At 39.8% G+C, this 25,580-nt stretch overlaps 1 protein-coding gene across 1 annotated transcript in view; it reads right to left on the minus strand.

Annotated features, from left to right (window-relative positions):
• Positions 1-25,270, minus strand: part of LOC103517667 (nesprin-1-like) — a gene marked incomplete at both ends in the record, with an annotated part of 47,820 nt that extends 22,550 nt beyond the window's left edge. Inside the window, 16 exons of the mRNA XM_026829683.1 lie at positions 50-235; positions 1,169-1,474; positions 1,953-2,142; positions 3,049-3,440; positions 3,798-3,969; positions 4,059-4,160; positions 4,587-4,918; positions 5,025-5,098; positions 5,634-5,868; positions 6,226-6,393; positions 6,707-6,811; positions 12,452-12,769; positions 20,548-20,640; positions 21,029-21,112; positions 22,734-22,829; positions 25,199-25,270. Of these exons, the coding sequence (XP_026685484.1) occupies positions 50-235; positions 1,169-1,474; positions 1,953-2,142; positions 3,049-3,440; positions 3,798-3,969; positions 4,059-4,160; positions 4,587-4,918; positions 5,025-5,098; positions 5,634-5,868; positions 6,226-6,393; positions 6,707-6,811; positions 12,452-12,769; positions 20,548-20,640; positions 21,029-21,112; positions 22,734-22,829; positions 25,199-25,270 (2,925 nt within the window). The remainder of the gene's footprint in view (positions 1-49; positions 236-1,168; positions 1,475-1,952; positions 2,143-3,048; positions 3,441-3,797; positions 3,970-4,058; positions 4,161-4,586; positions 4,919-5,024; positions 5,099-5,633; positions 5,869-6,225; positions 6,394-6,706; positions 6,812-12,451; positions 12,770-20,547; positions 20,641-21,028; positions 21,113-22,733; positions 22,830-25,198) is intronic.
• Between the last annotated feature and the right edge of the window lie 310 nt (positions 25,271-25,580).

Raw genomic sequence — 25,580 nt, forward strand, 5'->3', positions numbered from 1 at the left:
TTACCAGACGAGCGACTTCACCACTACGCCACCGAGACAAGTTATTTACCTGGTGGCATTCAGCTAGTCTAGTAGGCAGCTGGGCTCTCACTCGGACCAGTGCTTCTTTCTCGCTCTTCAGTATCTCCATAAGTGATTTGACTTCATCTCTATTCATGTCATTCATCATGGCTTGGAAACATTTGCTAATACCTTTGAGTACATCCTCCATGTCTTCGATTTCACTGCTTAGCACCTGAAGAATAGTCAAGATAAGTTTATTTTGCAGTCAACAGCCATTGGCATTATATTATAGGTACTCTTTATGTTAGTCCATGTTTGCACGTTTTTCTGGGTTTACAGTCTTAAGGTGAAATTAATATTTGATCAGCTGATAGGTCAAGAAGACCTTTCTTACTCAATACGCGGTTTAAACTTCAAAGTGCTATTTTTTGCACCAACAAAAAGTCAACAAGGCACCAACAAAAAGTAGACCCGGCTACTATTATCAGATTATCACAACTAAATAAATACATATTACATGTCACTTCATTACACTTTGAATACGTTCTCCAATCCTATATTACTTCCATTGCCCGTAACTCTTTCATACCGAGCGCGACTCTTTTACTGCGCTGCGTTTGAACTTACTTGTATCTTGTGCGAGTACTGTTTAATGCTCTCCACACTGCTGAGTCGTTTATTGGACAGCAGTTGTTCGGCATTTCGTTCATCATGGCTTGGAAACATTTGCTAATACCTTTGAGTACATCCTCCATGTCCTCGATTTCACTGCTTAACACCTGAAGAATAGTCAAGATAAGTTTATTTTGCAGTCAACAGCCATTGACATTATATTATAGGTACTCTTTATGTTAGTCCATATTTGCACATTTTTCTAGGTTTACAGTCTTAAGGTGAAATTAATATATGATCAGCTGATGGGTCAAAAAGACCTTTCTTACTCAATACGCGGTTCAAACTTCAAAGTGCTATTTCTTGCACCAACAAAAAAGTCAACAAAGCACCAACAAAAAGTAGACCCGGCTACTATTATCAGATTATCACAACTAAAAAATACATATTACATGTCACTTCATAACACTTTGAATACGTTCTCCAATCCTATATTACTTCTATTGCCCTTAACTCTTTCATACCGAGCGCGACTCTTTTACTTTGAACTTACTTGTATCTTGTGCGAGTACTGTTTAATGCTCTCCACACTGCTGAGTCGTTTATTGGACAGCAGTTGTTCGGCATTTCGCAGCCACGTCTGTAGCTTGGCCAGGCCCATCTTGAACTGGTTTCTATACTGAAGTATTCTACCAGCGTTCATATAGTGTTGTATTTGCGGGAATAGGGCATCCCAGTTCATGGTGACCTGAAGGAATTGGTTTTTGAGTTGTTCGGCGACTGATGGCTCACATGTAGCCACTAAGAAGCTGACTGTGTCACCTAGCTTGTCGTATTTCTCTTTCCACACACTCAAATCCTGGAATAAGCGAACAACAAAGAGTATTAAATTTTGTCGTGAGTTTAAATTCCCATTGTGGTCCCGGACATTAATTATTGTTAAAGCTCTTGTGTGAATTAATGCCAATATTTCAACGAATTACTTTCTAGTGTTTTCGTGTAATTGTTAAAGCTCTTGTGTGAATTAAAGCCAATATTTCAACGAATTACTTTCTAGTGTTTTCGTGTTGACCCAGCACCTGAATCGGAAATATTGTGTCGCATTCTCATCCATCTGATAAAGGACATGGGACGGGCATGTTACGCCACAGACCACTAGAGTCTAACATAGCAGTTACCTGGAAAAACTCCAGCTTTTCATCCTCAGGGAGATTGAGTTTGGTGTAAGCCACCCTCATCCATTGTAGAAATATTGTGTCGCATTCTCGTCCATCTGATAAAGGACATGGGACGGACATGTTACGCCACAGACCACAAGAGTCTAACATAGCAGTTACCTGGAAAAACTCCAGCTTTTCATCCTCAGGGAGATTGAGTTTGGTGTAAGCCACCCTCATCCATTGTTCCAGCTCAGATGACAATGTTTCCCATCTGGTCCAATACAGGATAAGTTCTTCTAACATGGAGTGAACACAGCGGAGCTCAGTGGAGACATTCTTCCAGCGATCTGCCGTGTCTCTCATGAACCTGGCGAGAAATAATGAAGGAAGATATTCATAATACAGATTATTATTACTACTATTATTTTTACGTCTAGATATTATCGAAGTTAAGCTGTCTGCCTGGGGGACGTTAAACAGGGAGTAGACCAGCTTAGTCTGGCTGGGATACTAAACAGGGAGTATACCAGCCTGAATTTCCCGTGCTAAAGAAATGGCAAAGGTTGAGTGCGAAGGGCATCAGTGTAAAATTTGTAGCAAAAACCACACGTCAGCCCGAAGCAATCAGAGCCTAGCTGCTTACTAGATTAGCTGAATGCCATCAGGTAAATAACTGGTGCACTCAATATGATATCGCTATAAATAAAGAAAACCTCTTATTATACATTCTTCCAGCGATCTGCCGTGTCTCTCATGAACCTGGCGAGAAATAATGGAGGAAGATATTCATAATACAGATTATTATTACTACTATTATTTTTACGTCTAGATTATCGAAGTTAAGCTGTCTGCCTGGGGGACGTTAAACAGGGAGTAGACCAGCTTAGTCTGGCTGGGGACTAAACAGGGAGTATACCAGCCTGAATTCCCCGTGCTAAAGAAATGGCAAAGGTTGAGTGCGAAGGGCATCAGTGTAAAATTTGTAGCAAAAACCACATGTCAGCCCGAAGCAATCAGAGCCCAGCTGATTACTAGATTAGCTGAATGCCATCAGGTAAATAACTGGTGCACTCAATATGATATCGCTATAAATAAAGAAAACCTCTTATTACTTACCTATCGACCTCCTCTACAAAAAAAAAAAAAATAAATAAATAATAATAAAAAAAAAAATAAAATCTTTTTCGGGGAAAAAACCATCAGTAAACGATCGGCAACTGGTGCACTCAATCTGCTATCGCCGCTATAATAAACAAAACCCATTATTACTTACCTATCAACAGCCATCGACTCCTTCTGGTCAATATTGCCGTCTGTCTTGTACTCGTGCACGACGTGTTGCATATCCGCATAGGCGCGATTAAACTCCTGGAAGATCTTGTTCCTCACCACATATTTCTCATACTGGTCCAGCAAGGCAGTCACGTGATCTCGACGTCCATATTTGGTACTCCACAGCTTGAGCTTGTGTTCGGTCAGATGCAGGAAGGCTATTAGACAACATTTATGTTCGAGGAATTTGAGGCGGGATCGATAGGATGTAGACAGGGGTAGGATGGACACCAGACGCTCACCTAGGGAGGTTAGCTGTTCACGCGGGGCGGGCACTTGAGACACGCATGACTCGTAGAGGTCCCGTATCTCGGGGTACTGGGTGAAATGAGCCTGGAATCCAATAGAAATATATAAATACAAAGCCTCCATGACCGAGTGGGTATCACACTAAGCTTGCACTCCGGAGGTCCCGGGTTCGATGTTTTTCGGCTCTGAGCTTGGAGTTCGGGGTAATTTCAGCCACCAGTGACGGCATTACCAGTGTCAATTGATGATACGAGTAGATAAAAATTAATAGTAAAGGAGGCACGCAGTAATGCTGTGATACCCACATCAGAAATGGGTACATTTGCAAATTGGAACTTGAGACCTTAGTGTTACTTAAGTTTGTTTGCTTATGACTTATAACTGTTTATCTTTGACATTTATTTCACCTAATTCTCACCTCCCTAACTCATGTATATTTACCTTGTGCTCTTCGAGTTTTCTGCTGATGATGGCCGCAGTTTCCTCATTCATAGCTGTGGGTATTTCATCTCCACTCGCTATCATCATTTCGGCTTTACTCAACCACTCTCCCACTCGATTCATGGGGGGAGGTAGAAGGCGGTCCAGATACCATTCAACTCCTGGTGCATATCTCGGAATATATTACTCAGCGCTGTTTCATCCACCTTAGCGTCAATCTTCATCAGATGTACTGGAACAGCAGCTACCACGTGCTGCCACCTGGTGACAAGATCTTTCACCTGTTCGGTCACCTGTTGATGCTCCCCGGCCGGTAGACACATGATCAGATTGTGAGAGGCGCGGTTCAGATCCTGAATCCAGCTGGAAATGCGAGGAAAAAGAAAGGATTAGGTTCTTGTTAGGCCAGCCACTCACTATCAGATAGACCTGATGGGTACGGCTGAAAAGGTCCGCCTGTCAAGTCTACCAGATACCTGATAGTGAGTGACTGGCTCTAATTACCTAGGTATTGAATTTTTTTGTCAGCTTTGATTACTTACGTATCTAAACTGCGTTTGCAAGGTTTAGCGACCGGAAGGTCACGAGTTCTAATCTCAGCCGAAGCATTTAATATTGATCTGGATTATTTGATAATATAATTCGACCATGATCTAACAAAACAACTATTAAAACCATCACATCGCAAGCCATTTCAGAGCGAACGACCAACTGTCCGTAGTGTTAAAGCGCCTTAAAAGGGGGGGAGGGGGGGGGAGGGAGAAAAGCCATCACAAATCACTCACTTACCGATCATTAATATTACTGAAGAAGGACCGATGGGTTTCCACCGGAGTGGTCAGATGACTCCCCGGCCCCGTTTCGCTCAGCAGTCGCTGTGCCATCCCCAACCACTCCTCAATCACCCGGGTCACCTCAGCCATGTTATGCCAGCAGCGCACACACTCCGCCAGGGCTTGGTCCCACTTCTGAGCCTCCTGAGTGACACTCAGGAAGCGGGTGTTCAGTTGGGACATACGATCTATGAGGTCGTCACACTCGACAAAGCTGGTGATGTTCTGGACCACCTTGTTCTTGCTATCCAGCATCGACTTGTAGTAGATCGCTTTGGAGAAGGTGGCCTGAAAAGCTAGAGGGGATTTCACTACTTTTTGAGTTTTTTTTTCGAATAAGGGATATTTTAACACTGGAATACCAGGTCTCACGCCGGTAGATGGTTTTATTTACCTGGAACACAACTTTCTCCTTTTCGAACTGTTCTGCAGAGTCCAAATCTTGTAGTATTGTCTTCACACTGCGGTCTTTAGAGGGGATTTCACTACTTTTTGAGTTTTTTTTCGAATAAGGGATATTTTACCACTGGAATACCAGGTCTCACGCCGGTAGAGGGGGTTTTATTTACCTGGAACACAACTTTCTCCTTTTCGAACTGTTCTGCAGAGTCCAAATCTTGTAGTATTGTCTTCACACTGCGGTCTACAGCGTCCATCCAGAGTTCCATTTCCTTAATCCTGAAGGAGATAAAAGGATTAGGTTATTAATAATAATAATAGACTCTTGACTGGAAGGTAACCACTAGGCGATGTTAACACCGGAGGCCTTCTCTACCACCCAAGCCTTAGAGCTCCATTATTATGTGGTCAATTTCTCAAAGAAATGGGGATAAAATTCCATGCCCCTCCTGTTTACCAGGCGAGCATTTTGACTACTACACCACCGAGTTAAGGCATGTTCCCACTTGTAGTTCGGAAATCGTGTCATGTGTAGTGGGGTGGGAACAATCCTATTTAAATTACATTGTCTACAAGGACACTAAAAAAAAAAAAAAAAAAAAACCTCGACGTCCATATTTGGTACTCCACAGCTTGAGCTTGTGTTCGGTCAGATGCAGGAAGGCTATTAGACAACATTTATGTTCGAGGAATTTGAGGCGGGATCGATAGGATGTAGACAGGGGTAGGATGGACACCAGACGCTCACCTAGGGAGGTTAGCTGTTCACGCGGGGCGGGCACTTGAGACACGCATGACTCGTAGAGGTCCCGTATCTCGGGATATTGGGTGAAATGAGCCTGGAATCCAATAGAAATATATAAATACAAAGCCTCCATGACCGAGTGGGTATCACACTAAGCTTGCACTCCGGAGGTCCCGGGTTCGATGTTTTTCGGCTCTGAGCTTGGAGTTCGGGGTAATTTCAGCCACCAGTGACGGCATTACCAGTGTCAATTGATGATACGAGTAGATAAAAATTAATAGTAAAGGAGGCACGCAGTAATGCTGTGATACCCACATCAGAAATGGGTACATTTGCAAATTGGAACTTGAGACCTTAGTGTTACTTAAGTTTGTTTGCTTATGACTTATAACTGTTTATCTTTGACATTTATTTCACCTAATTCTCACCTCCCTAACTCATGTATATTTACCTTGTGCTCTTCGAGTTTTCTGCTGATGATGGCCGCAGTTTCCTCATTCATAGCTGTGGGTATTTCATCTCCACTCGCTATCATCATTTCGGCTTTACTCAACCACTCTCCCACTCGATTCATGGGGGGAGGTAGAAGGCGGTCCAGATACCATTCCCATTCTTTCAACTGAAATCAAGCCAGAGTGAACGTTAAAAGGTTAAAACTAGTACTCACCCACTGGAATGTTTGATAGAGGAAACTGTCATTTCTAAGGTCTTATTGTCCGCAGAGAGGACAGGAGAGAGTTCAAGTGAGATCACGTGATGTGACAGTAGTGTAACTGTCCTGAACGAAATTATGTATGTACCTACAATATCATGGAAAACTTTGAACTACATCTTTCTGACTCCCCATGAGCTCACGTGACGTGATAGGAGTGTGTTTTTACCTTAATTTTCCTCACTTCTAGTTCTTCATTTAAGAAGTGGAGCACACATACCTGATTTTGCAGCAGAGTCCAGAGGCGCACTATTTCAGCATTGTTTCTATGTCGGTTGTATTGGGCTGTATGAGTTAACATCTCGTTCTTGCACGCTAGGAATTCCTGTGATGAGGGAAAATATAAACAATGAGTTAATTAATAATAGAGTAGAATTGAAGATAATGTCCAAATTGGATTGAAAAGTTGTTTACGCCACCACCACCAGTAGAAACGCATTTTCCTGGGGGAAGAGGAGCTATTCTTAAGGCTTTATTTTTTATTTGGATTTCGTTCCGTTTTGCCAAATAGTTCTGGAGAAATTTTCGGTAAACCGATCCCGATGGATGGCGCACCATCTTGGATTTCCTATGATTTAGTACAGGCGCTATTTCAGTCTCCAAAAGATAACCTGTTCCGTTTCCGAAAGGAATATAAGACCTTGTTTAGGCTGCGGGAGTAAAGTGACTGGCGTAGTGGTCACTGCACTCGCCTTGCACGCGGGAGACCGGGTTCGATTTCTGGCGGGGTCAAGAAATTAAATTTGTATCATGCAAATGATTGATTCCGTGACTGGCTGTTGCGGGGCTCACTCAGTCTCGTGAGGAAAATGAGTAGCTATGACATGTAAATGCTCATAGCGACCGGTGCCAGCATGGTAGGTAAACATTGGATGTTAGGATTATCCAGGCAAAATATTAATCAGGCAGACTTTAATAACGATGACATCATGAGAGCAATAAACATTCGCCGAACTCGGAGTACCAATTTAGTAATGGTTTATCGGGAAGGTAACTAACCATGAGATTTCATAGAGAAATACCAAGGTGTGATGCAGGCGCTAATTAGTAGATATGCGATACAACCATACCAAATAGCAACTTGTACTAGGGTCCGTAGTTACTAGCATGCGATAATAATATCTATGCAGTTCCAATAGGGTTTCCAGGTCCAAAGTGGAGAAGAGCTTTTATGTCCAAAAGAGTTTCAGAGAGGAATAGAAGGAAACTTGTGGAAACTTTTTTTAAGAGGTTTGACAAAGGGAACTGTAACTGCTAAGGTCTTATCGTCCCGAAATCGAAGATAGAAGGAAGACAGGATAGGAGAAAGAAAGCCGTTCCGAAAACGAACATTATCCCATCAGGATAAGATCCGCCCCGGGCGGGAATTAAACCCGCGGCCTGAGTGACCCAGTAACCCAAACATCCCATGCAACTAGTTTTATTTTACGTCGTATTTCCTCAATCTCATTACACTCATAACACTTACTAGTGTGGCGCCCATAGCTAAATTAAATATTTTACATAGAATCGAAGACTGTGGTCTCCTCTGATTTCCATCTCGGAAAAATAAAACCTGCTAACACCTAAGAGCTATGTCTACCTGACGAGTTCAAATAAGAACGAAACGCGTCTTAGGCTGCTCACAGGGGTTACCTACATTATTCTATGGTAGGGTTGGGACATCGACATCGATGTTTTGAAAACATCGATACATCGGAACAAAAACATCGATGTCAACATCGATGTTTTTGATGAAAGCCGTTCCGAAAACGAACATTATCCCATCAGGATAAGATCCGCCCCGGGCGGGAATCAAACCCGCGATCTAGCGCGGTCTGAGTGACCCAGTAACCCAAACATCCCATGCAACTAGTTTTATTTTACGTCGTATTTCCTCAATCTCATTACACTCGGAAAACTTACTAGTGTGGCGCACATAGATAAATTAAATATTTTACATAGAATCGAAGACTCTGGTCTCCTCTAATTTCCATCTCGGAAGGTTTAAAACTTGCCAGCACCTGAGAGCTATATCTACCTGACGAGTTCAAATAAGAACGAAACGCGTCTTAGGCTGCTCACAGGGGTTACATTATTCTATGGACCCTATAATAAGCAAGGTGTTACTGTGCTAAAACGCTACGTCTCCTAAAGGACCCTGTACAAGGTATTACTGTGCTAAAACTATTTATATTTAGTCGAACATCGATGTTTTCGTCTCGATGTCCCAACCCTATTCTATGGACCCTTTAATAAGCAAGGTGTTACTGTGCTAAAACGCTACGTCTCCTAAAGGACCCTGTACAAGGTATTACTGTGCTAAAACTATTTATATTTATCGTGCTAAAACTAATCAGTAGAGATTAGTGATACATCCGGTGATCGACTGTCAATCAGAAGGTCTTTGGTTTCACACTTGCTATCCACCACAATTTAGTTTGATTGTGTCTGAGGCCGTGGTTATGAACAGGGCTGAGATAGGCCATTCTGAGATGTTCTTGGCAAGTGGAAAATGATGTGGTAACTTAACACAGATTGGAAACTTCAAACGGTGTGTGTACTCACGGGGGATATACACCAGTTTTCCCACAAAACACCGAGGTGGATTACAGGCCAGTAGCCAGGATTTTATCTAGGGGGGCAAGAGTCCAAACAGCAATGTACTGAGTGGGATGTTCCAAATTTTTGGAGTCCACCTCATAGTAAACGAACAAAAATTAACCTGGGGGGGGAGGGGCCCTCGCCCCCCTAAAATCCTAAATACGGGTCTGGTAGATTATGATGTGTACCTTGATGGGAACGCATTTTTCGGGTGCATTCAGCCTGTGGAGGAGAACTGAAAAACTAATGTAACTCCAGCAAAAATCTAGGGGGGCAAGAGTCCAAACAGCGATGTACTGAGTGGGATGTTCCAAATTTTTGGAGTCCACCTCATAGTAAACGAACAAAAATTAACCTGGGGGGGGAGGGGCCCTCGCCCTCACTGTGGACCCTCGATCCCCCATCGATAAAATCCTGGATACGGCCCTGGTCATGGGCAGTACGAACATTTATCACACATATGCCTTGGGCAGTAAACTGTGATATGGGCAAACAAATAAGGTAAATAATGAACCAAAGAGTCTACAGAATAGGTCTAAATCTAAATTAATGTCCACTATTGAAGTCGCCTGTATCTCTTGTTTACTAGGAAAACTGGGAAGTCTATTCATAGTTCTATTGTACCTACCCATGATGTACCAAGTATAAATTGTTGTACATTGTTGTTTAATTTACATACACTGTTGCACAATGCATGAACATGTAGTCATATTTAAACCTGAGACCTTTAAGGGGTCTAATCTTTAAACCTGGTTCCTTTAAGCCCTTTAAGGGTCTAAATGCAATTTATTTGAGAATTAACTGAGAGAAAAGACTGAAAACTGGGGCTTACCGAGTTAAATTACCACGGGATTAAGTTCACTGTTAGCTTGAGAGAAGTATCTGAAACCCTTGTTAATCCGACACGTAAGCCCCGACTGAAGATAGCGTCTTTCGCGAAATCAGAAAGCTCCTAATTTCCTAATACATCCTCTACAACACTTTGTTGGATTTCAAACTCATCAAATATCTTCCGGAAAACTGAAGGATGGTCAAGTTTTGGATGGGGTGTTCTATGTTAAGACCAATTGAAAGAACCCAATTTGCGGTATCAGCCTCACTGGGAGCTGCAGGGAGACCTATTTCTTAAAAATGTCCACCTACATGTGTAGTGTGTACTGTTTACATTTTAATCTCAAAACCATGTAGGTACATATTTGCAATGTACCATGATAAAATGCGCAATGGACAAACTACGTATGTGCAATGTCGCATTAGCAAAGTATACAATGAGCAATTCTACGTACATTTCAGCAGCGTTAACGAATACACAATAGGTACCGGACTGTGGTGTCAATTGAACAACCTTGACTAAGTCACTAAACGAAGAATCCAGGCAAAATATTAATCAGGCAGACTTTAATAACGATGACATCATGAGAGCAATAAACATTCGCCGAACTCGGAGTACCAATTTAGTAATGGTTTATCGGGAAGGTAACTAACCATGAGATTTCATAGAGAAATACCAAGGTGTGATGCAGGCGCTAATTAGTAGATATGCGATACAACCATACCAAATAGCAACTTGTACTAGGGTCCGTAGTTACTAGCATGCGATAATAATATCTATGCAGTTCCAATAGGGTTTCCAGGTCCAAAGTGGAGAAGAGCTTTTATGTCCAAAAGAGTTTCAGAGAGGAAAAGAAAGAAGGAGAAACTTTTAGAAACTTTTTTTAAGAGGTTTGACAAAGGGAACTGTAACTGCTAAGGTCTTATCGTCCCGAAATCGAAGATAGAAGGAAGACAGGATAGGAGAAAGAAAGCCGTTCCGAAAACGAACATTATCCCATCAGGATAAGATCCGCCCCGGGCGGGAATTAAACCCGCGGCCTGAGTGACCCAGTAACCCAAACATCCCATGCAACTAGTTTTATTTTACGTCGTATTTCCTCAATCTCATTACACTCATAACACTTACTAGTGTGGCGCCCATAGCTAAATTAAATATTTTACATAGAATCGAAGACTGTGGTCTCCTCTGATTTCCATCTCGGAAAAATAAAACCTGCTAACACCTAAGAGCTATGTCTACCTGACGAGTTCAAATAAGAACGAAACGCGTCTTAGGCTGCTCACAGGGGTTACCTACATTATTCTATGGTAGGGTTGGGACATCGACATCGATGTTTTGAAAACATCGATACATCGGAACAAAAACATCGATGTCAACATCGATGTTTTTGATTACGATACATCGGATACTCGATATATCGAAGTTTAAAAACATCGATGTATCGAACATCGATGTTCTCGTCTCGATGTCCCAACCCTAGGTTGGGACACCGACATCGATGTTTTGAAAACATTGTTACATCGGACATCGATGTTTTGAAAACATTGTTACATCGGACATCGATGTTTTGAAAACATTGTTACATCGGACATCGATGTTTTGAAAACATTGTTACATCGGACATCGATGTTTTGAAAACATTGTTACATCGGACATCGATGTTTTGAAAACATTGTTACATCGGACATCGATGTTTTGAAAACATTGTTACATCGGACATCGATGTTTTGAAAACATTGTTACATCAGGCCGTGGTTATGAACAGGGCTGAGTTAGGCCATTCTGAGATGTTCTTGGCAAGTGGAAAATGATGTGGTAACTTAACACAGAGCCTTCATGAGCGTGTAAAGTTGGCGGGAAATTCGAAATTTTGATTTTTTTTCTGCAACGCGTACAATCTGAATTCATTTTTTACTTTTTATCTCTAGTTTGCACGTTTATATTATACTTTTCATTTAAATTAGATATTACAAACAAGCGAATTACAAAGCAAACAAAAATAAATATAAAATAAATTTTAAAAATTGCCGCCGGGACAGAGGGTTAGAAAAAAAGCCCAACAATCCCACGCTATCCTCGCTTCGGTGTGTGTGATCACGGGGGATATACACCAGTTTTCCCACAAAACACTGAGGTAGATTACAGGCCTGTAGCCAGGATTTTATCTAGGGGGGCAAGAGTCCAAACAGCGATGTACTGAGTGGGATGTTCTAAATTTTTGGAGTCCACCTCATAGTAAAGGAGCAAAAATTAACCTAAATACGGGTCTGGTAGATTATGATGTGTACCTTGATGGGAACGCATTTTTCGTGTGCATTCAGCCTGTGGAGGAGAACTGAAAAACTAATGTAACCCCAGCAAAAAAAAAGCCTGATATAACTTTAGTAATTGATTTTTTTTTTTTTTTTTCGAGGTTTTCGAGGTTTGATAGAGGGAACTGTAACTGCTAAGGTCTTATCGTCCCAAAATCGAAGGAAGACAGGATAGGAGATTTAGTCATTGAAAGGATAACTAGTCCTTCACATGCAAGAACAGAAACTGTCTTACCTCAGGATCCAGCAGGCGAGCGATACCCAAGTTGCTTTCGGCGACATTGAACGCCGTGTCCAGACGGTGTCTATTGGTTTGCTTGCTCAGAGCAGGAATATCCACCAGGTCCTTCTGAATATTATCGATGACCGACAGGAACGCATGACCGTCGCGCCAAGACGGTCCGAAGTCGCTGACCTTGATATGCTCGGGTAGCGCGTTCGATACCCAGCGCAGGAGAGTTTTCTTAGCGCTCTCCACATCTTTCTTGCCCGGCTCGGGGGACGTGTAGCCCTCGGCGCTGAGAGCAGCGAGAGCCCGTGTGTTTTCTTCAATCTGAGGGGGGAAATGAACAAAGCGTTACTTAACAGGAATAGAGAAAATATAGGTTTATTGTTTTCCAATTTCCCCTAACAAATATATGACCACGTAATGATGCGAAATTTAAGTCCGCCTCTTGAGTGAGATTTAGGTTAAATCAGGAAAATCTTTTCCCTGATTTGTAGCTGAATAACCTACGAGTATACCTAACCACAACCATGAAGTATATTTGTGTTTATGAGAAAACCATTAACCAATCAATGTGGGACTTTCCTTTTTCTTTCAAGAGCGAAGAGATGCTCTCAGCTTGGCTCAATAGTCCAAGAATGTCAAACAGATTTCTAAAGCTGTGTCCACACATAGTCGACGGCCATCAATCGACGAGGTAAATCTATGTTGTCGAGGCAGTATACGGTTTCAGTCGACATCGACTGAGTCGATCGACGACCGATGACTATAAGTAGACACTTTAGCTTTAAATTCAGTTCAAAGATCTCTGTTGGGAATTCTTGGAGGTGTTGGACTGAATGGCTATACACAAAAATTGCGCTGATTTATTAAATTATTGACATATGTACCTCAATTTATATAGGTAATATATTAACGTGACTCTTTATTCAAAACATCACAACTGACATCTCTATGATGTTTGCCAAAAGGTCGCAGGAAAAATATCCGTCGAGCAATGGGGAATGCAGGAAAATCTTTGTTACAGATTTGTCATTGGTCTTTGTCCTCTCTAAACATGTTACCATGTATTTAATTTGTTAACAGGAATAGAGAAAATATAGGTTTATTGTTTTCCAATTTCCCCTAAACAAATATACGACCACGTAATGATGCGAAATTTAAGTCCGCCTCTTAAGTGAGATTTAGGTTAAATCAGGAAAATCTTTTCCCTGATTTGTAGCTGAATAACCTACGAGTATACCTAACCACAACCATGAAGTCTATTTGTGTTTATGAGAAAACCATTAACCAAAAAATGTTCTCAGCTTGGCTCAATAGTCCAAGAATGTCAAACAGATTTCTAAAGCTGTGTCCACATATTCGACGGCCATCAATCGACGAGGTAAATCTATGTTGTCGAGGCAGTGTACGGTTTCAGTCGACATCGACTGAGTCGATCGACGACCGATGACTATAAGTAGACACTTTAGCTTTAAATTCAGTTCAAAGATCTCTCAAACACTGTGAGAAATCACATGAAAATACCGTACAATCTGCAAACGTGTTCGAAATTTAACGACGAACATATTTTCCGCTCATGTAACTTGTCGTCTTTATTGTTATTTACCTATTTAATCAGTGGCGTACTGATATATGTATTTTTACTTTACTAGAGCAATGAGATGAGATAGGGGCTATCTGCTATCTGCCTATCTTGTCTGGTGCCCTTTAACACCAACTTAAAATCAGCAGCAATCAAAAACATGGGAATTTTTTGTTGCCAATTTTTATCATCTTTTTTCTTTCGAAAAGAAAATATCCACGATTTTTGTTTCCATTAAATTATTCGAATTAGAAAAACAAATGAAATACCCCCACTCGAAAAATTATTTTTGGTGTCAAAATCACACCATTGCAATTTCTCCGATTAAAATCCAAATGTATTCATACGCCAGAAATAAAACTAACTCATATCAACACTCTTTACTCTGTAGATTTAGTTACTTTGATATCTTTTTTAAACTCGCGAAATCGTGACAAGTCATGGTATATTTTGCGTTGAACTTCTCAACAAGTCGTCAGTTTTGAGCAACTTGTTACTTGTAGACATATTTGAACACAAGAAACACATTTACAACTCCTTGTGGGTGTGCTACTGTTCATTCTGTTGGTTTTCTCCAACATGTACGTCATGGGACGTAAGTGTTCACATTGCCTTACTAAGGTATCTTATTACATGATACCCCCAAGTAACTGCTATATGTTGGATAGTGGTTCGTTACAAGATCAATGAACAATTGAGCATTAAGAATTGATTTCAAATGTTGAATAATTGAATATTCATAGAAACATAAATGGGTAATGGAAATGCATGCAGGATTGATGAGGTGAATTTTACAAAACGAATTCTCCCGTCATTGCCATTCAAGTAAGGTACTCATGTTCCAGACCTACACTAATCACTATCGTCGCTGTAAGTACTATGGCGCACTTTTCATTGGCACATTTTTTATTAGAGGTCTCTCGGCAATTTCAGATCCATATTGGGTTACAATTCGTCTCACTGAGTCATCTCTTATCGCTCTTGAAATAATCCAACATGTACGTCATGGGACGTAAGTGTTCACATTGCCTTACTAAGGTATCTTACTACATGATACCCCCAAGACTGCTATATGTTGGATAGTGGTTCCTTACAAGATCAATGAACAATTGAGCATTAAGAATTGATTCCAAATGTTGAATAATTGAATATTCATAGAAACATAAATGGGTAATGGAAATGCATGCAGGATTGATGAGGTGAATTTTATCATCCCCCGTTTCAGACTAAAGGATGGATGACTAATGTAGACACATTTGAAGCTGTGTCCACGCATAGACGACGGCCGTGGACTATGTGTGGACACAGCTTGAGACTTTTAATGTTATTCCACATACATTTTCATCTATTTTATCTAATTCTTAGTGTAGATGGGACAAAAGACAAAGATTAAGAGAGTGTTCAAGTAAAGGTAAATTCACTTTGAAATGTCGTCTTTACAGGTAAAATGTGTGCGAACCCATTACAAGTTGTTAATATGTGACCACTGACCAGACAGACCCGTGAACCAATGCACTTGTCACCTCGGGGACGACAATCAGCTTGAGACTTTTAATGTTATTCCACATACATTTTCATCTATTTTATCTAATTCTTAGTGTAGATGAGACAAAAGACAAAGATTAAAGAGAGTGTTCAAGTAAAGGTAAATTCACTTTGAAATGTCGCCTTTACAGGTAAAATTTGTGCGAACCCATTACAAGTTGTTAATATGTGACCACTGACCAGACAGACCCGTGAACCAATGCACTTGTCACCTCGGGGACGACAATAAGCCCAGGTTCGATACCCGGTGTTACCAAGAAAGTTTTATACCTACCATAGTTCTACTATAGATTTCATCGCTATAATCTAGAGCACCAAGTACTGGCAGCTTGTAATAAGAAGAAAACAGGAGAAAAATCATTAAAACATGGATTTGACGAACGTTTAAAGACTTTAAAGTCAAAAGATAAATTCGTCATTTTAAGGGTACAAAGGTACATAATTAATATGTATTTGTAAACATCCGACAGTTGGCATCTAAAATCTAAAGTTAGGGGATATTCAAAGGAATAATTATCTCTAAATTTAGAATCTACCAAAATAACTAAATTAAATACTCTAACGCTCAATTTCCTAGTACATTTTTACGTTCTTCATCTCCAAAAGAAAGAAACCTACAACTTAAACAAAAGGAATAATCCATTAGCAGTCAAATCTCAATAGAGACAGATAAAACTTTAATAAGGCAGATCTAAAAATCTCGTAAATCTTGAATACGTAGACATGTATACAAGACAAATGAATGACAGCTGAGGTGCAATAATACCATGTAGGTACATATTTGCAATGTACCATGATAAAATGCGCAATGGACAAACTACGTATGTGCAATGTCGCATTAGCAAAGTATACAATGAGCAATTCTACGTACATTTCAGCAGCGTTAACGAATACACAATAGGTACCGGACTGTGGTGTCAATTGAACAACCTTGACTAAGTCACTAAACGAAGAATCCAGGCAAAATTCTCGTCGTCTGTCTAATAAGTAATAAGGCACTTTACAAGTGGGTGTGCTTTCTGAACTACACTTCCCCCTTAATATAGCGGTTTATTTTCCTTTTGCCGAGAATTCGAGAAATGCACGCAAATATCACGAATCCTAACACCAATGTGATGATTAGAACTCGTGATTTAAACGAGGAAAAACAGGTAGAACTTGCGAATTATCGCCGAGAGAACCCGTTAGATGCCTTCGTCGGAACACGTTCCTGTCTAATAGATAACGACACACGTGTTAAAACGTTATAGCTTACAAATTAAATTTGTCAAATAAATTTCAAACAGAGCTCATCCATCTCGTAAACAAAAAAGCGTGTAGGGATATCCGGTCTGAATTTTTTTTGAACGTTTTGGAACAAATTGTGAATAAGGTAGATAAAGAGACAACAGAACACTTGTGGAGAAGATAGAGAAAATTTGGGGCCTTTTTATTTTTGTCATTTTGTGTCACTGCTTAAACTTAAAAGTCTTTGTGACTTTGTAAGAAGTAATTGGACAGCATTAAGCAAGAACATTCCCTAAGAAGAAATGCCTTATGGATTGTTCTTTCTGCTTAGAGCTGTTCAATTTTGCACATTCTCACGTCTAAAAATTTGAAATTTGTAATAACTCCCAAAGGGTAATCATACCCCCATATTCAATTTATTGCTCTCACTCTGACCTATCCTTATCCTCATACCTTAATGTAAATCGACACAGCCGCTTTGTGTATTTCTATTTCTAACCATTACTTCTTGTGAAGAAGACACAAAGTCTGACACAAGTAATACAGTCTTTGCCAAGGTGTTGTTATTGATAATCAAGAAAAACCTTAAACCCATTGGGCAGGAGTCCAAGGCACAAGACATTATTAAACGATACCTATTAAATTCAAGTATCTATTAATGACCATAATTGGCATCTAAAATCTAAAGTTAGGGGATATTCAGAGGAATAATTATCTCTAAATTTAGAATCTACCAAAATAGCTAAATTGAATTCTCTAACGCTCAATTTCCCGGTTTCCTATAGTACATTTTTACGTTCTTCATCTCCAAAAGAAAGAATCCTACAATGAGTAAACTTAAACAAAAGGAATAATCCATTAGCAGTCAAATCTCAATAGACAGATAAAAATTTAATAAGGCAGATCTAAAAATCTCGTAAATCTTGAATACGTAGACATGTATACAAGACAAATGAATGACAGCTGAGGTGCAATAATTTTGTTTAGACGTCTCGTCTTCTGTCTAATAAGGCACTTTACAAGTGGGTGTGCTTTCTGAACTACTCTTCCCCCCTTAATATAGCGGTTTATTTTCCTTTTCCCGAGAATTCGAGAAATGCACGCAACTTTCACGAATCCTAACACCAATGTGATGATTAGAACTCGTGATTTAAACGAGGAAAAACAGGTAAAATTCGCGAATTATCGCCGGGTAAACCTGTTATTATCGAGATGCCTTCGTCGAAACACGTTTCTGTCTAATAGATAACGACACACGTGTTAAAACGTTATAGTTTACAAATTAAATTTGTCAAATAAATTTCAAACAGAGCTCATCCATCTCGTAGACAAAAAGCGTGTAGGGATATCCGGTCTGAAATTTTTTTGAACGTTTTGGAACAAATTGTGAATAAGGTAGATAAAGAGGCAACAGAACACTTGTGGAGAAGATAGAGACAATTTGGGGCCTTTTTTATTTTTGCCATTTTGTGTCACTGCTTAAACTTAAAAGTCTTTGTGACTTTGTAAGAAGTAATTGGACAGCATTAAGATGAAATACCTTATGGATGGTTCTTTTGTGCTTAAAGCTGTTCAATTTTGTATGTAAGCACATTCTTACGTCTAAAAATTTGAAATTTGTAATAACTCCCAAAGGGTAATCATACCCCCATATTCAAATTATTGCTCTCACTCTGACCTATGCTTGTCCTCATACCTTAATGTGAATCGACACAGTCGCTTTGTGTATTTCTATTTCTAATCTTTACTTCTTGTGAAGAAGACACAAAGTCTGACACAAGTAATACAGTCTTTGCCAAGGTGTTGTTATTGATAATCAAGGAAAACCTTAAACCCATTGGGCAGGAGTCCAAGGCACAAGACATTATTAAACGATACCTATTAAATTAAAGTATCTATTAATGACCATAAAGTATCAAGAAAACAAGTGACAAATCATTTTATTGGTCGGTAATAGCTATTGTTGGATGTTTTCCACTGTCTAGCAATGAGTATATGGCTGTCAACCCAATTGATTACATTAAAATGGGGGATTTTCTTGAGAAATTCCCGAATATTTAATTCTAGACCGTATTTAGAACTATTACACCGTACCAGGAGGTACCCAATGATGGTACGAACAATAAGGTCGTTCTGTAAAAGGTGATATTCCCAAGTATTGCTAGAAATGGACGGCCCATTTATCACCTGAAGATATTTTGAAGTCAAAAATCGAGGGGAAAAACAGCTTTGTATATCTGTTACAAATTTATCAAATATTGAACTGATGAAAAAAATGAATTCAAGCTCTAGCTTGGACAAGGTGTTAAGGTGTGTCCAAACATAGTCGAACGGCCGTCGATCGACATCGCATAATTCTATGTTGTCGAGGCTGTGTGGACGATTCAGTTGTATATGGCTGTCAACCCAATTGATTACATTAAAATGGGGGATTTTTCTTGAGAAATTCCCGAATATTTAATTCTAGACCGTATTTAGAACTATTACACCGTACCAGCAGGTACCCAATGATGGTACGAACAATAAGGTCGTTCTGTAAAAGGTGATATTCCCAAGTATTGCTAGAAATGGACGGCCCATTTATCAATCTTTTCATAGAATCTTCTTGGCAAATCTGTGACTCTATTAACCCATCTAGCGAAGTTAGAGGTCGCATAACAAGTGAGAATAAACAGGTTTGTTTATTATTTATTGGAAAAGCATTTCTGCTGCGCTCAATGTTGAAACATTAAACAGAGCTAAAGAATTCAATAAAACTGCCTCATGGTGATTCTGCGTTCTGAGAAAAGATGGGTTGAATTTAAGTTGAAGAAACATTATGTAATAGATATTCTTGATGGTAAATCAGTTAATCACACAGAAGTGAATATTCTTCATACCAAGGGGTGTTTAACCACACCGAAATTACGATTCAGTCGACATCGATGGATGGCCGGTCGACTATGCGTGGACACACCTTTAGGACTTCAAGTTCGTGTTTGAATTTGAGACAAAATCTTGCAGAATCTGTTTAAAGTTTAGATAATGATGTAATCGAGGCTGTGTACTTCAAAGTCCAAACAGCTTAAAGCTCTCTCACCAATATCGTATCTCTATCGAAAAACACACTCATTTCGTAAGGCCGTTTTCAATTTACCTTGGACAAGTAGGAATTGATCCAATTCACAAACGTTTTCTTCTGGACTCGTTCTTGCTCATCTGGAACAAAAGAAAAACGTCAAAACTTGATTAGAAATAGAAAGAGTTGAAAACTTCTAATAAGGATACCATTTATGACGGCCACGGCTTCATTTATAAAGATTATGAAGACCGCGGTTTCAATGAGGGCACTCTTTGAAAACTTTGTATAGGTAGAACTAAAAGTATACTTCCAGGCTTGTACAAAACAGGCCTGACATTTTGTTTTCACCTTTCCACCGAAATTAATTACAAATTGATATATTCCAGAAGTCTGATGATTTGGTCTTCAGTAGTTTTATTTTGAATTTTTTTGGGAGTCTATGGTCCCACTTTACAGTAAATGATAGCAAAAAACGCATTAATCAATTGAGTGCGAATTTGACTACAATTTTATTGCTCATTGAAGAGCGGACCATTTTCTCACCACTCTTGGCTGTAACACAGACGTAGACCTCCAGATTCTGCTAATAATACAAAATATGTAGGTTAGGTAGTTAAGTACATCAGAGAAAGTTGTATAGGTAGTAGGTAGGTAGTCTAATGAGCTAATGACTATAATGAGAATTACCTGAAAGTAGAGGATGATGGTCCAGATGAGACCAAGAACAACTGCAGGTCTTCCATCTACCAGGTCACTCGAGTTTATGTTGACAAGTTTGATCTGAAATCACAAGTGCCGTGCTTACTATTAGTACTCTAACAATTGAAGTCAACCAAAAAGCCAAGAATGATGCGACCCCGTTCCCACTTGTGAGTTTCACCCGATTTTCCCCCGAATATTCTCAGTAGGCAATTTAATTTAAATGAGAGTGTTCCCACTACATACGACACGATTTTTTTCCCCCGCACGATAAAAAATGTCCTGTAGGCAAAGTAATTTAAATGAGAGTGTTCAGACTGTAGTCTTTAGACTCACGGGGACGTTTTTAGAGTCTGCAGTCTGAAGAGGACTCTTTTATACGTCACAATGGCTGTATCTATATTCAAAGGTTGACCTACCCGATCCTGGCTACTTACCTGGCTATATCTATGTTCAAAGGTAGACTTACCCGTTTACTCTGTAAGAATTGCAGAGCAGTGTTAGCGTTACTCAGGAAATGCGGTCTTCTCAAATTGCGTCCCTTCTCTACGGGCTGAAATCAGAACGGAACTTTCAGTTAACGAGGAAATACTACTGAAAAACGCTTCAAAATGGAGCCGTGAATGAACATGGAAAATGAAACCGAATTCAATAAACTGAAAAGCATACAGTAAACTTATAGAGTTTAACGTACCACGATGAATGTACGAGGAAATGAAATTTAGGCCCAGGACCACACGTTACTTTGAGGTAATCACCGAGTTAATCAATTAATCTCGATGCAGCATTTTGAATTTTGATCAAAAATGCTGCATTCTAATTGGTTGAATAATTTTAATCGCTGATTACCTCTGCTTGTGGCCCCGGCCATAAAGCTATATCAATGTATACCCGATTGATACTGTGTCAATTACACAAAGAACCAACTAGCTCCCTTCTTTACTTGGAGTCTTCTAACTTCTTATTATTTACAGGCAAAATATGTATTGGGCGGTGCCGAAGCCACTTCGTCAAAATGAAAAGTGAAGCGTGCAAAAAGAGCAACGAAAAACATGTTTGACATTACCAAAGTGTAAACTGTAAACAAAGTAAGCCAACACCGGTGAGGTGAGTGAGAGAACAAATCTGTTTGATTGAAATCTATTTGACACAGTTTGAGTAATGCATCAGCAATGCGTGGAATTTTGGCAAGTGATTTGTCTCTCTCCCCGCCCCCCTTCCTAGGGACATTGTTGTTGTTTTGACTTCTATGGTGAAATGCGATTTGACGATACGGACAGTTTCCGTATTCGTTATCAGGTAGAAAGAACCAGCTAGCTCCCTTCTTTACTTGGAGTCTTCTAACTTCTTATTATTTACAGGGAAAATATGTATTGGGCGGTGCCGAAGCCACTTCGTCAAAATGAAAAGTGAAGCGTGCAAAAAGAGCAACGAAAAACATGTTTGACATTACCAAAGTGTAAACTGTAAACAAAGTAAGCCAACACCGGTGAGGTGAGTGAGAGAACAAATCTGTTTGATTGAAATCTATTTGACACAGTTTGAGTAATGCATCAGCAATGCGTGGAATTTTGGCAAGTGATTTGTCTCTCTCCCCGCCTCCCTTCCTAGGGACATTGTTGTTGTTTTGACTTCTATGGTGAAATGCGATTTGACGATACGGACAGTTTCCGTATTCGTTATCAGGTATCTCAACAGTGCGGGGCCTCCGACCTCACAATTTCCGTTTACTTAACGCTCACAAAACGACCCTTGTGCTTGATGGTTTAATAGATACTACTACTAAACTGTGTAGTACTAGTCAAAATACTAAAATTTCTCTGGCCATCCAAAGGGGGCATTGTTTGAACACCAGGAGCATGTTAACCTCAGACAAAAATATGAACGAAGTATTTACTTATGATAGTTTTTCAGCATATTAACTTACCAATTTTTCATTTGAGAGTACTTCTAATAGGGCTAATAGCTTGGTCTACTTAACGCTCACAAAACGACCCTTGTGCTTGATGGTTTAATAGATACTACTACTAAACTGTGTATAGTACTAGTCAAAATACTAAAATGTCTCTGGCCATCCAAAGGGGGCATTGTTTGAACACCAGGAGCATGTTAACCTCAGACAAAAATATGGACGAAGTATTTACTTATGATAGTTTTTCAGCATATTAACTTACCAATTTTTCATTTGAGAGTACTTCTAATAGGGCTAATAGCTTGGTTCCATCCTTCAAGTCTTCGGTTAGGTCGTCAATTCGTAACGGTGGATGTCTCTGAAAAACAGAAAGCATAATACAAGGCTCTTAAATTTAACCAAGTGGAGTTATAGGGACAGTCTAATACTTTTAAGGAGAAGGGGACGAACTAAATATACAGCCTAAAATTAAGCACTTCGGTCATGTAGTACATCTAACTTTAAACCTGGTACTCATCTAGTAGGTCTCCCGTACGCAAGTAGAATTGACCAAGTGGAGTTATAGGGACAGTCTATTACTTTTAAGGAGAAGGGGACGAACTAAATATATAGCCTAAAATTAAGCACTTCGGTCATGTAGTACATCTAACTTTAAACCTGGTACTCATCTAGTAGGTCTCCCGTACGCAAGTAGAATTGTGAATTTCTCGTACGCATCTAGCATTCACTCGTCTCAATAAATCCTGAAATCTTGCAACTCATGAAAAAGAAAATGCCACAAATGGTCACCTAATTCACCTCGTACCTGAACACTGAACTTATCTGAAACCTGATTTTTTTTTTATTTTTTTTTCGTTTAAGATCCATCATTGCACTGTTAATACTGTTATTCGACATACCACGCAAAGATGTCCGAACATCACGGTCATCGGCATCGCTCATTTTAAGTGACGCCCAAATTGACCGAATACTGCCTGTAGCATCAGAAGACCAATTTGACCAAACATTGCATGTACCATCAGGGCCTAATGGTTCGTCTACTCCTCTCTCAAATTTTAAAGATACAGGGTGAAGGAAAATTCTTGGAAACTGAAAGCCCCTGGTTGGGGGGATAGTTTCCTATCATCCTAGAATAAAGGTAAGTACAGAACTACCAACGACTCTCTGCAGAAATCTTCACACTTTTGATACCTACTTTGATAGATATCGCAGCATTACTTTACTATGCAATTCTACTCATTTTCAATCAATCAAATCTCCACAAAAAGTTTGAAAGAGGCTCTTAAGGTGTGTCCACACATAATCGACGGCACTTAGTAATGCTGCGATACCCACCACACATATGTAGTCAACGGCCGTGGACACACCTTTAGTTTCACCATAACTGTTTAATGACCTTGAACAGTTATGGAGTTCTGGGCACCCTGTACAAACTGTATTTGGCAACTTCTCCGCGGTGATTAATGTCGCTATTGTTGAAACTTTGCAACATTTTCAGCAGACAGGTTTCTAGGGTTCATTCGCGATACATGATGAGATTGCTATCAGCTATTCCATACAAAACTATACGTGCTTCCTCTAGATTCCAGAGTCTGGAGAGTAAATAGTAATGAGAGGAGTCAAATCTTGAGTATGCTGTGGTAGTAAGCTAGTAAGTAACGCTGTCAAACTTTCTTGATTTGGCGGGGCGTTAATATAGGCCAGGTGGCGCGACGCTTCGAACTCTTTAAGTTCGCGCGCCTCCCGACTTGCTTGATACTCACATCAAAAATTGCTCATAATATGACCACTTATTTTTCAAAAGTTTTATTAGAGTCCAAGAAACTTCCTAGAAACTCGAAAAGCGGAACTGTCATCCTAACAGAGTAGTGACTATTGACAATAGGTGGCTTTTTCCCAAACCCAACCATTCCGTTCGTTCATCTCTGAAAGTAATTTAGCTCTATATTTGTCACAGATTATCCTCGCTATATTTCAGGAAGAGATGTGCAATGCTTGATTACTCGAAACCATTTTCAAAACCAAAGTAGTGGGGAGCATTGTTGTCTCATTGTGCAGAAAATGAACTTCAAACGAAAAAAAAAAACCTCCAAAGAGAAATGTACCTATTTCATACAGAAGACAGTTTGCCGGCCAGGAATAAATACGGACCAGTCTGTTTCCTCTATTAAGGTCAGAACTTAATAATGTTGCCAAGGTTGTCGGTGTAATGAATAGACGGGAGTCTATGTAGGTACCTAACATAATAGAGAATCGCATTCTATGGCGTCTCGCTGAAGTTAGAGAGTCTCTGAACTTAGCTTCTGCTGAAGATATTTTGAAGTCAAAAATCGAGGGGAAAACAGCATTGTATATCTGTTACAAATTTATCAAATATTGAACTGATGAAAAAAATGAATTCAAGCTCTAGCTTGGACAGGGTGTTAAGGTGTGTCCAAACATAGTCGAACGGCCGTCGATCGACATCGCATAATTCTATGTTGTCGAGGCTGTGTGGACGATTCAGTCGACATCGATGGATGGCCGGTCGACTATGTGTGGACACACCTTTAGGACTTCAAGTTCGTGTTTGAATTTGAGACAAAATCTTGCAGAATCTGTTTAAAGTTTAGATAATGATGTAATCGAGGCTGTGTACTTCAAAGTCCAAACAGCTTAAAGCTCTCTCACCAATATCGTATCTCTATCGAAAAACACACTCATTTCGTAAGGCCGTTTTCAATTTACCTTGGACAAGTAGGAATTGATCCAATTCACAAACGTTTTCTTCTGGACTCGTTCTTGCTCATCTGGAACAAAAGAAAAACGTCAAAACTTGATTAGAAATAGAATCTATAGGAGTAGTTGCTAAATAAAGTAACAACTGAATTCTACACAACATCATTAAGGGAAAATCAATGGAAAAAGGCCAAAGGGAAAAAGGAAGTTATCCTGATTGGGAGACCTCAGAAAATAGGTTCTAGTGTTTCCAGTCGAGGAACATCGATCGACTATTCGGTCTACTGTGATGTAGACGCACCTTTAAAGATCTCGGACTCACTCTATTGTTGGCCACTCTAGGAACCCAGCGACCAGCGGGGATTTCAACTAATTAAGCAAATATTTTCAT

This window comes from Diaphorina citri, unplaced genomic scaffold, assembly GCF_000475195.1.
Source record: "Diaphorina citri unplaced genomic scaffold, Diaci psyllid genome assembly version 1.1 scaffold1922, whole genome shotgun sequence".
Lineage (NCBI taxonomy): Eukaryota > Metazoa > Arthropoda > Insecta > Hemiptera > Psyllidae > Diaphorina > Diaphorina citri.